This window comes from Pelodiscus sinensis, chromosome 8 (genome assembly GCF_049634645.1).
Source record: "Pelodiscus sinensis isolate JC-2024 chromosome 8, ASM4963464v1, whole genome shotgun sequence".
In the NCBI taxonomy this organism is placed as follows: domain Eukaryota; kingdom Metazoa; phylum Chordata; order Testudines; family Trionychidae; genus Pelodiscus; species Pelodiscus sinensis.
In genome coordinates, this window is record NC_134718.1 from 62,964,891 (window position 1) to 62,977,792 (window position 12,902).

The 12,902-nt window shown below is 43.1% G+C and overlaps 1 protein-coding gene across 11 annotated transcripts in view; it reads right to left on the bottom strand.

The window, feature by feature from the left end:
* The window catches only part of ATRNL1 (attractin like 1), a 1,022,331-nt gene that overhangs the window by 840,867 nt on the left and 168,562 nt on the right, over window positions 1-12,902 (bottom strand). For all 11 annotated transcript variants that reach the window (XR_012905693.1, XR_012905692.1, XM_075935407.1 and 8 more), the window contains one exon: window positions 12,158-12,312. Coding sequence is in view for 9 of the 11 variants with exons in the window: in XM_075935407.1 (XP_075791522.1) it covers window positions 12,158-12,312 (155 nt within the window). In the remaining 2 variants the exon portion in view is untranslated. The remainder of the gene's footprint in view (window positions 1-12,157; window positions 12,313-12,902) is intronic.

Sequence of the window (12,902 nt, forward strand, 5' to 3'; positions counted from 1 at the left end):
ATATAGAAAATAAATGGCTTTTGTGAGTAACATAGCTAGAACAAAATATATGTAACTATGCCAGACATAAAAAAGATATTATCAGCAATATCCTATAGGCCAGAATGTGACAAACAGTATAGGTCCTATCTCTAGAGTTCAGTTTATTTCTAGACAACACCCATTTAGCAGATGGAACTTGTAAGAAAACAATACTGCATCATTTGCATGGGGAACAGTAAGAAACATGATGTTGATAATAAAGCACCATTTGTCTTCAAAGCACTGTACAAAAACATATGATGCAGCTGAGGAAAATAAATATTTTAGAGCTGTGTTTATTTCACAACTAGGAAAATTTCAATAAAGCAAAAAGTAAGTGTTTGCTGTAGTTTCCTAAACAAAATATTTTCATGTCTGATGTGCACTATGAGATTGTGTTTTTAATTTGGTCCAATGAATGGCTTAGAAGATTAAGTTTGTATCTAATTAAGATTTACAAATTTTTCAAAATATAGGGATAAAATTACTACATCTGTTTCTTTTTTATTTTATCAGTTTAATGATGCATGGCAAGTGTGATTTGTAAGGAAACAGATACTGTGCTAACTGTAATAATTATCTTAAACAGGATAATGTACCATGAAAATTTTTAAAAAATCATAACATTTTCATGCAGAATAAAAATCGGGTGTAGTTCCTAAAATTACATTTACAAATATCCCAGAGCTTTTGCTATTTCTCAGGACCATGAGATCAAGTCTCTCAGCTCAACCTAATGTTTAGTTAGGTTAACCTTCAGGAAGGTTAATGGAGCCCAGCTGGGCTGCAGCCAAATGGCCTGATTGGCCAGTGTGCCAGATAGACTGAAAGAACCAAAAGGTCTACATTTACACTGAGCAGCAGTTCCTTGGTACTCACAGTTTATGCCCACAGCTGTGATTGCTCCAGTCCCTTGCTCTTGCCTTGTATTCAGCCTCATTCCTGTCTTGCTCCAATCCAGTCCTGCTCCCTGGCTTAACTTCTGACCATGACTCTTACCATTGGCTCCAGTAACTGACTTCTGACTCCAGTTCTAACCCATGGCTGTGCATAATGAATCCTAACTCCCTGCTCCTGTCTCTGTTTCTAATCACTATCCAACGCTTGGGCACTAACCACTAGATAAAACTGCACTCAGGTCCTGACACTTAATTTTCAATTGTAGGTGACAAAATATAACTACTGAAGATAATCAAATGAAATATCTGCTATTACAGTATTTAACATTGAGAACAGTTCAAATAACCGTGGATATTAACAGAATGCAACACTATGATTAAAAAGAGGCATCAAGGGGGGGTAACAGGAGCCAGTGTTGGGGGGAGCCAGCTTAAAAGCCAGTTCCCCCAGCACCTCTCCGTGGGGGGCATGGGAGGTAGAGGCACAGTGGGAAATGGCACAAGTGGGGACTGAAGTAGTCTCCACACACACCGCTTCTGCTGTGATTCTGCTTTTGAAATGTGCAAGAGTCCCAGCAGCTTTCAAAAGCAGAAGCCCTGCAGGGAGCATGGGGCCACCAGGGCTCTGACATTTCAAAGGCTCAGGGCTCCTGTACATTTCAAAGGCTCAGGTCCCTTGCTGACCCCATGCTTCCTGAGGGCTCTTGCTACCATTCAATGGTGAGGCACACTTATAGACTAATCGAATGCTTGATGAAAATCCCATCGACTATCTGATGAGTTTAATTAATCTAAATTTAACATCCCTACTTTCACTGAATGATACTGTAACCCCCAAGGAGATTGCTTGGATTCCCGGGGCTTTGTCTGCTGGCAGCTCAGGGAGAGGCACTCTGAGTTTGCCTTGGCTCCCCCTCCCTACCAGGGCCAGAGTCTGCCCGGCAACCCACAGGGAGTGAGATGCCCCTCCCAGGGGGAAGGAGAGACCATTGTTGAGGGGAGTCTGGAGCCAGCCAGGAAAAGGGGAGGACTGAGTGTGTGGGAGCTAGTAAGCCCCAGGCCTGCATGCAGGGTTCCCCCTGAGAGCTAGCCTCTAGGGACCTGAAGGCAGGATCCCTCAGCTGGGTTTATGTCTCCACTGTTGATTCCCAGTTGTGGAGTTTGCTGGGAGGCTTCCCCAGCCAGGCGGAGTTGACTCTCCAGCTCCCTGGGTGAGAGAGTCACTGCATGGTCAGCTGGGCTCTAGCAGCAAGTTCAGGGCTGCTGCCTGCTGTGTGGGTCTGGAGGCTGGCCTGGGAGGCTATAGTTTTGAATTTTGGTGCAGTTGTGTGGTCTGCATCTTGAGCCCTGCACCCCTTCACAGTGAGGGGAAATTCTGGGACCGAAGCAGCCTGGTTCCTGCTTGAAGAGGACCCCTGTGAGAAGAGAGCAGCCCTTTGCAGAGACTGAGTCATCTCTCAACCTGAGGCTCATTCATGGAGTGTGTGAGTGCACCAATTTTTAGTTAGTAAGTCAGGGAATTTGTTTGGGGATTTTATTACCTGCAGCCTATTAAACTGTGGAGGGATTTGCTGCCTTCTCCCATTTGTGAGTCCTTTGGGCTGTACTGGACCTAGTCAGCCCCACTGCTAAACCTCTGCAGAGAAGGATTGTGTGGTCAACAGTCATCAAGGGCCCCAACAAAGTACGCGTACCAACGGGACACTAACTTCACAGTTGCAGGGCACCGGTGACTCTAAAAATAATGTTTTACCCTGTTCTGTTATAATTGTCTCCTGTTTAATATAATTGTGTTTATTATAGTGTATGTGTTTGTGTTATTTTCTGGGAGTCTCCAACTATCTGGCGAATACGTGGGGATTATCCTGGGCTAGAATTTTCCTCCCAAGCTGCCCTGGCAACCCTGCTAGGAAGGAGTGAGGGGGGTGGAGGCACCGCCAAGTACATCAATCAGAAAGAATAAAATTGAGTAGGTGGCGGGATCCAGAAGAACCCAGACCTATCCATCCGAACCTGAAAGGAGATTGGCTCTAAAAGAAGGTAACCAGGTGGAGAGGGGGCGCTACAATACACATCGTCTATCATTCTCAATCTTTTTCTCTGAGCACCCCCCTTGACATTCCTTAAATACTCCTGGGCCCAGTGGGGCAGGAGTGGCCTCAGAGCAGAGCTCTTGGGCATAGGTGTAGTTTGACTTCTATTTGGGGTGGGCAAGGGCCACCTCCGCATGGCTGGGTCCAGGGAGGAAGTGCTACCTCCACCCCCCAAGTCACCTCAGCAGGCCACCCAGTCTTTCTGGGTCCGGAGGGGACAGAAGGAGAAGGGTAAAGACACACAACAGATAAATAACTCAAAGGTAGGGGACTTAGGTCAAAGTTTGAAAACAGCTCAGGATACAGGGAGGGATTGCCTAGGGGCTATGTATAGGCAAGGATTAGCTCAGGGTGCAGGAAGAGGGCTAGGTGGGGCAGTGTGTGGGCCGGGGGTAGCTTAAAGTGTAGGGAGGGCATAGCTCAGAGTGTCAATAGAGCAATAATAGGGCCTTGTGTTGGAAGGACTCCCCTACAGTCCCTGTTCCTAGAGAAATCTGCCAGACCAGAGCAGGTTCTCCCCACCAGGGGGGTTCTTACCAGCTGCTTTTGTGGGAGCACCAACAGAAGAGGAAAGGATGCTCTTACTGTCTGCTCCATGGCATCAGCCAGAGCAGCAACAGCCCTGCACTGTCTGTCTCTGTCTCCCCGCTTCCGACTAGGGGGAATGTGTGGAGTTGTTCCTGAAACTGCCATGCTTTGGGCTGCAATTTGAGGGTGGGGGAGGACAATGCCTTCCATGTCCCCAGCTGTGTCCATGAGCTCAGAGCTTCTGCCCCACAAGAGCACCAGAGTATGGGATTCTAGGATTCAGCCCCATTCCCCTCCTGGCACTATAGGATGTTCTGGGAGATCCAGAGATTCAACCCTATACCTCTTGGATTCAGCCCTATGGGTGGCCCAGGGATCAGGACTTCATCCCCACACTCCTGGCATCAGACTCATGGGGGAGGGGGAACTGAAATTGTGGCTTCAGTCGTGGGGCCTCCAAGCCACTGTAAAAGAGCTCACAGACCCCCAGTTGAGAACCGCTGATATACGAAAGAGCTGTAATCTCATTTGTACAAGGTGTCATTCACCTTAAGTACATAAAGGCCAGTTAAATGCAAATTCTATTGATCGACATTGTTTTTAAAGTGCAACATAATTGTGGTCTGAACAATTTGGTTTCTATCAATCTCACAGAGGCCCATTTTATTGTATTCCAGTTAATTATATCCTTTCTGCTTTCTTCCTCCCTCCCGCACCCCCTTCTTCTTTCTTTATCTTTATTCGTGTCATCCCTTGCCCTCTCAGTCTTTTTATTTCTTTTTCACCACTTTGAGCAGCTGCAGGTGAACAGTGGTTCTCAACCAGGGTTACGGGGTCATGGGGAATTGCAAGCAAGTTTCAGGGGATCTACCACTCAGGATCAATGGCAGGCTTGCTGGGGTTCATGGCAGAAATCCTATGCCTGCCACATAGGGCTGAAGCCGGGGGGCCTGGGCCTTGAACCTGGCTCTAAAGCAGAAGCCTGAGTAATTTTGCTTTCCAGGGTGCCCTGTAGTGTGAAGCCCTGGTCAACTGCCCTGTGTACTACCCCCTACTACTAGCCCTGGCTTTTATATGCAGAAAACAGTTGTTGTAGAGTTGTTGTGGAGTTTTATAGCATATCCTCAGAAAGAAAAAGGTTGAGAACCTGTGCAGTAGAAGGAATGAAAAATGTCTTACCCAATAATTTTCTGTTTGCAGCTTTTCTCATTTGTAATTAATGGGTTAAAACTCCCAAATTTAGAATTTGGAGGCAGCTCAATAGAGTTAATAAGAACAAGGAATAAGCCCCACCCTTCTGTTATAGCTGTAGAAATACTCCAGCAATAAATTATTCAGATTAAGACTACTTGGTATAATGTATTAATTAACCTTAAGAGAATTATATGTTTAAGTCTACCTCTAGAGAAAATTTTCAATTTGTATTCTGGTCATTTAGAAGACTACCGGGGTGGGTTGAATGAGGAGAGAAGCTGCTAACACAAAGAAAATTATCAGATAAAAAATTTCTCATTCTGTTTGCACAGCTTCCCGCCTCATTCATCACTAATGGGAAGGAGTGAGCAGTGAATCAAAGAAATGTGCATAGATGGGAGAAGGATAAGCCTACGCATGCCACCAGCAATTTTAGCTATTGAAATAATTGGATGACCATTGCCAGGAAATGGCTGATGCAAATGAGCTTGCAAATATTTACTAAGAGGTAAAATTATGGCCAGAGACACTTTCTTTAGAAATTCTTGATGTTAGGTTCAGGAGTTCTTCTTGATTTCCAAGAATCGGGGGTATGAATCCTTTCCAGCAACCTTTCTTAAGGCACTAAGAAAAATGTTTCTCTGGACAAGGCACTGATTGGGATGCTGTCCATGCATGTAGAAGTATAACTTGTGACGTGCTCCTTACTGAGATTACAGCTGTGTTTAAGACTCTATGTGAGGAGGATGCATCAAAGACTAGTTTTGTACAGTAATTGTGAGCCCTGGTTGAGGACTATAAACTTGAATTTAGGCATAAAATAAGGTGAAGGTTTCTAACCATCACAGGAGTGGCTTCAAAAGCTGGCTAAGCTTGATAAGGTTATGGAGGGATGGAATGATGGGACTGTTTATGATAGCTGGCGACAGACTGGAAACTGCTTGTAGCAAAAGGCCCCAACAGCCAGTGATGGGACACTATAGAGAGACAGCTCTGAGTTATCTGGGAAATACTTCTCTATAATAACTGCCTAGTGGTTCTTGCCCACATGTTTAGTGTCTGACTTTCTCCCATATTTGGAAACTACCCCCCCCATCTGGGTGGGGTAAGGCTGGGAGGGGTGAAATTGACAGAGACCCTGGTGGGGAGAGGGGGCAGTTCACCTTCCTCTGCAGCATGGTTCACGGGTCACTTGCAGGTTTTAACTAATGTAAATGAAGAATTCTTTGTACTCGAAGTCTCTAAACCATGATTTGAGGATGTCAGTAACAGCCAGGGTTGGGGTCTATTTCAGGAGTGGGTGTGGTTCTGTACCTTGCAATATGCAGATGGTCAGACTAGATCACAAGGGTCCCATCTAATTTATTTATTTATTTATTTATTTATTTATTAAATATTTTACCCCACCCTTCTATTTAAAATATTCAAAACTCTTAAAGTCTATGAGTCTTGTACACAAATGCTCTTTTCATCTTCATCGTTTTGTCGGATAGGGAGAATATTTACTAAGATTTCATCAAAAACGTCTACTCCCCAAGTGGAGAAAGTTTAAAAACCAGCACCACACGCAGACTGGCTGCCTGCCACCCCGCGGTGCTGCCTCTGATACAGAGGCTATTGGGGGAAGAGGGGAAGGAAGGCTGCTGCAAAGCAATCTCTGTCCAGTAGCAGATCCTGTCCATGGGGGGAGGGTCCAAGCTCTCTGCAGACATAGGCTGCTCTGCCTCCCACAGAGTAGCCTATGTCCACAGGGAGCTTGGACCCCACATGCATAGTGGCTCCTGCTAGATACAGGCAGTAGTGCAGGCAGGGGGCTTGCAACACCTCAGGCCTGGTGATGGGGGAGAACTGGCTTTTAAGGCAGGTTAAGATATCACCAACCTAAGGATAAAGATCATGTGTGCGCTTCAGAAAAGTTGTGAATTTCTGAGCTCTCTCCTGCTGTTATATATCTTTTGCAACTTACTTTATTACTATAAACCATCATTCCCACCCCTCCTAAATTGCCTAACTCAGACTGTATTGCCTAATACATTCACGTTACCTTCCTGTAAGAAAAAATAAATATGACCAAAATACCACTAAACGGTCCTTAATTTTACTTCCCAATAATAAGCCAATATTCCTTATCCTCCAGAGTGACAGTTTTTCTTTAGGTTACTTGTGACTATAACATTTTAGTTTGCATCTTTCCTAAAAGAATGGGAGCATACACATTATGTACATCTACTGAGCAATAGGCATGCCCCTTCATGGACAATGTACATGCTACACATTGTTAATCTTTTAATGTAGAATTTCTTGTGGTTCCATGCCTCATCTGAAGAGTCAAGGTACTGTTTGATTTGTTTTCTTTTATTCCTGTTACTCACTCAGTTCACTAAGCACTATCTGAAAAGTGTTACAAATTTTAGAGTGGTTAATATAGGCACAGACACATTTATTTCTGTTTTTGTCTTAAGGATAAATGAAACAGGAAATTTAACAGTTGACCTAAACATATTCTCTGTTCCAAGCCTACCAAACCTTTGACATCAGAAAGCCAATTCATATATAGCGACTTGAAAATGCACGTCTTCCTTTTTACACATGCTACTTGGCAAGTTCTTGGCAGATTACCCATAACAGGCAGGTCACTTCCATCATAAATCAAAGATTATCACTGCCTTCTGGAAGTCAGAAATGAGGTGATTCAAGATAGAGATCAGAATCTTAAAACTTTGGTCTGCTGCAAGCTCCCTAACGGACAAAATGCAGGGTAATAAAGCACATTTCTATCAATCTAGCAATTCTAGGTTTGAGATCTTATATGGAAAAATAATCTTTCATCATTTACACTATCCGATCCTGGGAGAAGAAACACATAAATCTGGTGAATACCAACCACTGGTGTCAATGGATTAATACATACTCTTTAACCTTAGTAAACTGTAAACTTATGTCACTCAGGAGTGTGAAAGAACACCTTCCTTCCTCACAACAACATAAATATTGCAGGCGTAAGTGGCAGTGTGTACATTTATATGTTAGCAGGAGAAGCTTCCACTGACATACCTACAGCTGCTCATTCAAAGTCATTTAATTAGGTCCAGAAGAGAGCTCTCCCCTTCCTCACAAAGGGACTACATGAACAATCTTTCAGCAGCACAGCTGCATTAGCGCAACTGTGCCACTTTAAGGTGTGTAGTGTAGACAGACCTTTGAGTAAAGGTACCCCTGTATTTCCTCATATAATCCTCAGATTCTAGTAGCTGTTTTGGCTGAAAAAGAAGCTGTTCATCTAAGTTAACTGTCGAGGGCAGTATTTCAGAATAGCAATTTGACAGTAACTTTAGGAGGCCGGAGAACGCAAGGGATTGTCAGTAGCCACAGAAGAGAATTTAATCATGTCTGGAAAAAAATGGAAACTGTTCTCTTCTAAGGTATTTTAGTATCCAGTTACTTCTCTATCTATGCCATTGCATTCTCCTGCAGAAGACTTACTTTGCATAAAGAGTCTTCAAAATGATCAAGTATTTCCTTAATTTGATAGGCTGCTTGTTTCCAGAGGAGTCCCAAGACAGCCAGTCTTTTCCAATGGAGTCAAAAGACAGTCAATGAATGACAAATTAAGACAATATAGCCCACTCTCTGTGACTCTAATGCTGAAATGCTGGCTGTTCCCTCTGGGCGGCACTGTTGCCTCCTGCTGTGGCGCTTGGCTGACTTCTGCGCCGCTCAGCCAGGCCACCGCACAAGAGCAAGCAGCACAAGCAGCTGTCTGGGGCCTGCGCTCCCCAGGCAGCACCTTCGTGCGGACTCCAAACAGCTGCTTGCGCTGCTTGCTCCTGTACGGCAACCCAGCTGAGTGGCACAGAAGTCAGCCGAGCACCACGGCAGAGGCAAAGGGAGACGGGGTGGTTATGTACACACCCATGAGGTAGGACCTGGATGAGCGTGCATCCCCAACGGACATAGGAGAGCAGAGAGAGAGTGAGAGGCAGGAGAGGAAGAAGAGAAAGAGAGAGACGGAGAGAGAGGCAGAAGGTGGAGGAGAGTTGAGAGAGAGGAGGAGAGGCAGTAGGAGGAGAGAGAGAGAGAGACAGAGCGAGAGACCGGAGGCTCAGGAGAGAAGACCGATGTGGAGGAGAGACCTAAAAATCCCGTCTTATGACGGGCTAATTGGCTAGTTAAGACAATATTCTCCTTAGGCAATTTTTTTATTTTCCCTTTTAGAGATTCAGAAATCTCACTGTAAGAGCTATTCACTGATCAGTAAAAGCGGAAAGGAGTCCTGTGGCATCTTATAGACTAACTGAAGTGCTGGAGAATAAGCTTTTGTGGGCAAAGACCCACTTCATCAGATGCGACACGCATCTGACAAAGTGGGTCTTTGCCCACGAAAGCTTATGCTCCAACACTTCGGTTAGTCTATAAGGTGCCACAGGACTCCTTGCTGCTTTTGCAGATTCAGACTAACACAGCTACCCCTCTGATCACTGATCAGTGACTATCAATAAGCATTCAGGTTTCTCATTAATCCATTGATGAAATAATCATAAGAGGAAGAAAACTCAGGTTGTTCTAGCTATGTTTAAAATCTTCCTCCAAAATTCACAGCTCTATTCAATGCCAAAATGGAAGGAAAGGTGTATTCCTTTAGTTTCATTTCCATATGTATTTAAGATGATGGGTATCATAATTTATGGGAAACCTTATACTGTATCAAAGATTCCCAGACATCAGTGTTCCTGTTTTATAAATGTTTCACGATTCACAGCAGTAGGCTCAATGTATTTACTCCAGTAATTCAAAGAACAAAAAATGTTGATTTTCAGCAATATTTAAATACACTAACATTCTGTATTTAGTATAATTGTTTTCTAAATCTATTTCACTATTGCAATTATTTTAACTACTTGCAACATCTTCAGAGCTATAAATTGTGAGTTCTATAAATGTCTTCAAGGCCCATCAATAGGGGGCAGGAAGGGTGCTTCTGCCTGCTCCGGAGCGAGCAATACAAAAAGTCCTGAAGCTCCCAGCCTCCATTGCTGCATAGCAGCAGCATCTCGAGCCCCAGGCCCTTTTCATCATTGTTGGGGCACGGCACTGTGCACTCCAGGCAGCACTGAAGGCACTGAAGGCAGCACTGGGTGGTTTGGGCAGTGCTGAGGGCTGGATGCCCCACCTCTTTCTGCCTGAGGCCTCAACCCTCCCTTCCATGGGCATGGAGCAGGGCCTCCCAGCTCCCTGCCTTGCCCAGAGGTCCAGCACGGCTATCAGCTCAGCTGAATATCTTCTACAATGAGAATGAACAGAGCTACCACTATCACAATTTCATTTAGTTTTGAACAGAAAATGAACATATTAGATCAGTTCCTCTAGTGTGCTCATAAAAAAAAAAATCTCAGAAATTCAGGGACTCCTTGTGCTTGACCATCCCTAATGGATATTTGTGGCAGATTTATGCCATACAGATACTGGCCCTCTAATCAGTTTAACTGACTTGAGTTAGTGTTATCCCATCCTAATGTAAATACAGTAGCGAACATCTGGTGCCTACTCTCAGCAGAGTGCTCTTGTACCTCTGTTGCTGGTATTGCAGGGGAAAGGAGGCATGTGGATGATGAAAAAGTAGATGTAACTGAAAAGCTGGTGTACTTAACTGATTAGCTATTGCACCTTTGGTTTCCTGTAGCCCTGCCCCTTACAAAAAGTGACAGCAGTCCCTCAAGTTACTGCCACAAAGTGGGAACAATGAGCAAAGAGCAGCAGAATTAGAGGATACAATATAGAAACAGATTAATATTAAGGGCATAAATATGTCAGATATTACATCCAGTGCCTTAGTCTAAATGTGCTGCTAAATAGTTCCTGTAAGATACTGAGTCCTCACAAGTGTCTTGAGAAAAAGGAGGAACTGAGTAAGTTCAGCATCATCCATTGGTTTACACTGCATTTCTTGAAAAGAACATAATTCATTTTTGCCAATTTGATTAAGATTTTTCTACTCATGATATAAGTTTGTCCACAAAAAGGCATTGATATTATGCCTACTATAATTCTATTGAAATTAAGTTTTCTGTTAAAAAAGAAGTCTATAGAGAAGAAAACAAAAAAAAAAATTCCAAACTTTGATATTGGCACAGAAATACAATCAATAACCCTGAGTTTTCGTGAAATACAGTAATAAGGCTACTGTAGTCTGAGTCAGGGGTCATTTGGCTTGGTCTTTGGCTGCCCCTTCTCCCAGCCACTAGAGAGCTCCAATAGCCAGTTTGGCCCCATGGTGGGAAAGGGGCAGGGGGGAATCTCCATATGCAGCTCCTTCCAAGCACCTTCCCAGCATCATTCATTGGCCAGGATTGGGGAACTCTGCTCAATGGGAGTCGTGGAGGCTGTGCTGACAGAAGCACAGAGCATGGAGCCACATATTCACTGCCTCCAGGAACAACAAGGGCATGTTTGCTCCTTCCAGGAGCAGCATGGGATCAGGGCAGGCAGGAAGCCTGCTGTAGTCATGCTGCACCTCCAGCTTTGGTAAGTGCTGCTTGGCAAGAAGCTGCATGTCAACCCCCATCCCTTTACTGGAAGTAGCATCACATATACCTTCCTACACCCAAGGCCCAACCCCTGAGCCCATTCCCAGAGCCAGAACCCTACATCTGCACCTACACCTCTGCTCCAGGCCTGAGCACCCTTCCAGACACTGGTGTGTTTGTGTGTGTGTTCAAGAAGCTTTACATATGATGCAGCTCAAAATATTTTAGTCTGGAACAAAAACAAAAAATTGGCTCTTCTTTGAAAGGCTGCAGACTCCTGGTCTGAATTATCTACCTTGACTACATCACTCCCCAAACTTTCTATGCCACTTTCAAAGAGTATCTGAAACAAAATCTGTATGTTCTGATTTATTCTAATGTGTCTATTATTTTATAAAGCTTTAATATCAGAAATAAACCATCAATATCTTATACATCACAATTAATAGTTTCTCTAGTTAAGCTAAGGTTTTAATAGCAATGAAATTCAGTGTTATAATATACCTGAAAATAGGTGTTGTGTACTACCTCATGGTGAGGTGAATGAGTACCTCCAGGGAACTTCTAAATAGTAATTAACATGAAGAGATAATAGTATACCATGGTGGTCTATATTTTTGAGGGAGAGGGTATTTTAAGCATTGAGAAATACAAGATATTTTTTGGCCAATTTTACCTATTTTTTTGGCATGGAAGCCACCTGTAAGAAACGCCACAAAATTATAATGGAGTCCAAAAAATGCTTGACAAAAAAAGATTATAAACTTTTATCTTTCAAATGTAAGAGATACATAGACATTTTGTGAATGAATTATTAATGAGGACATTTGCTGTTTTTTCATAAATTAAAGTTGTGATTCTTATACCTAACCTGATAATTCTTACATACAGTACTTACCTATGTCATATGCCAGAAAGTCAGCAGAAAAGCACTTTGCACCATTACTCAGAGAAGTATCATTATGGGTGTTTCCGCCAAAAATTAGCATAGCTCCATTTATTAAGACAGCTGAATGAAGATACCTTGCAAAACCACTCTCCTTCAAAATAGTCCTAGAAAATATAAAAATAAAATATTTCATGATAATGTATTAAAAGTCTATCCCTCTTGTAACAGACAGCAGTTATAGCTAGGGTTCCTATATAAAATGCAAGAAATCCAAAGTTAAATAGGGCAGTCAGTGAATGTATAAATATGATCATTTCTAAGATAATACATTTTTTCAGATTGTAATAAATGTTTCTAATTAAAAAAAGAATCAAAATCATAAGATGCATTTTATGGCCAAATGATTTATTACATCAGCTATGTGTTATTCGGAAAATATGGTTGCTTTAAAAAAAGATTAGCTTTTAACTCCAAATTTCTATTAATATGTGTGCACACAATTTTTTGGCTAGAAAAAGAACAGTTATTCACCTTTCATTATTATTGTTTGTTGAAATATGTTGCACATGTCCATTACTCTAGGCATGTGTGAATGTATCCCATCAGCACTGGTGCCAGGGACCAGTCTCTGGCAGTTCTCACAGAGGCAAACATGCTTTCACCATGGTGTCACTCGTGGTGCAAGCAAAAAGTAACAAAGGGTGGAGCTGCCATGTCCATCCATCAGTTCCTTCACATCAAGCTCTTAGATGAA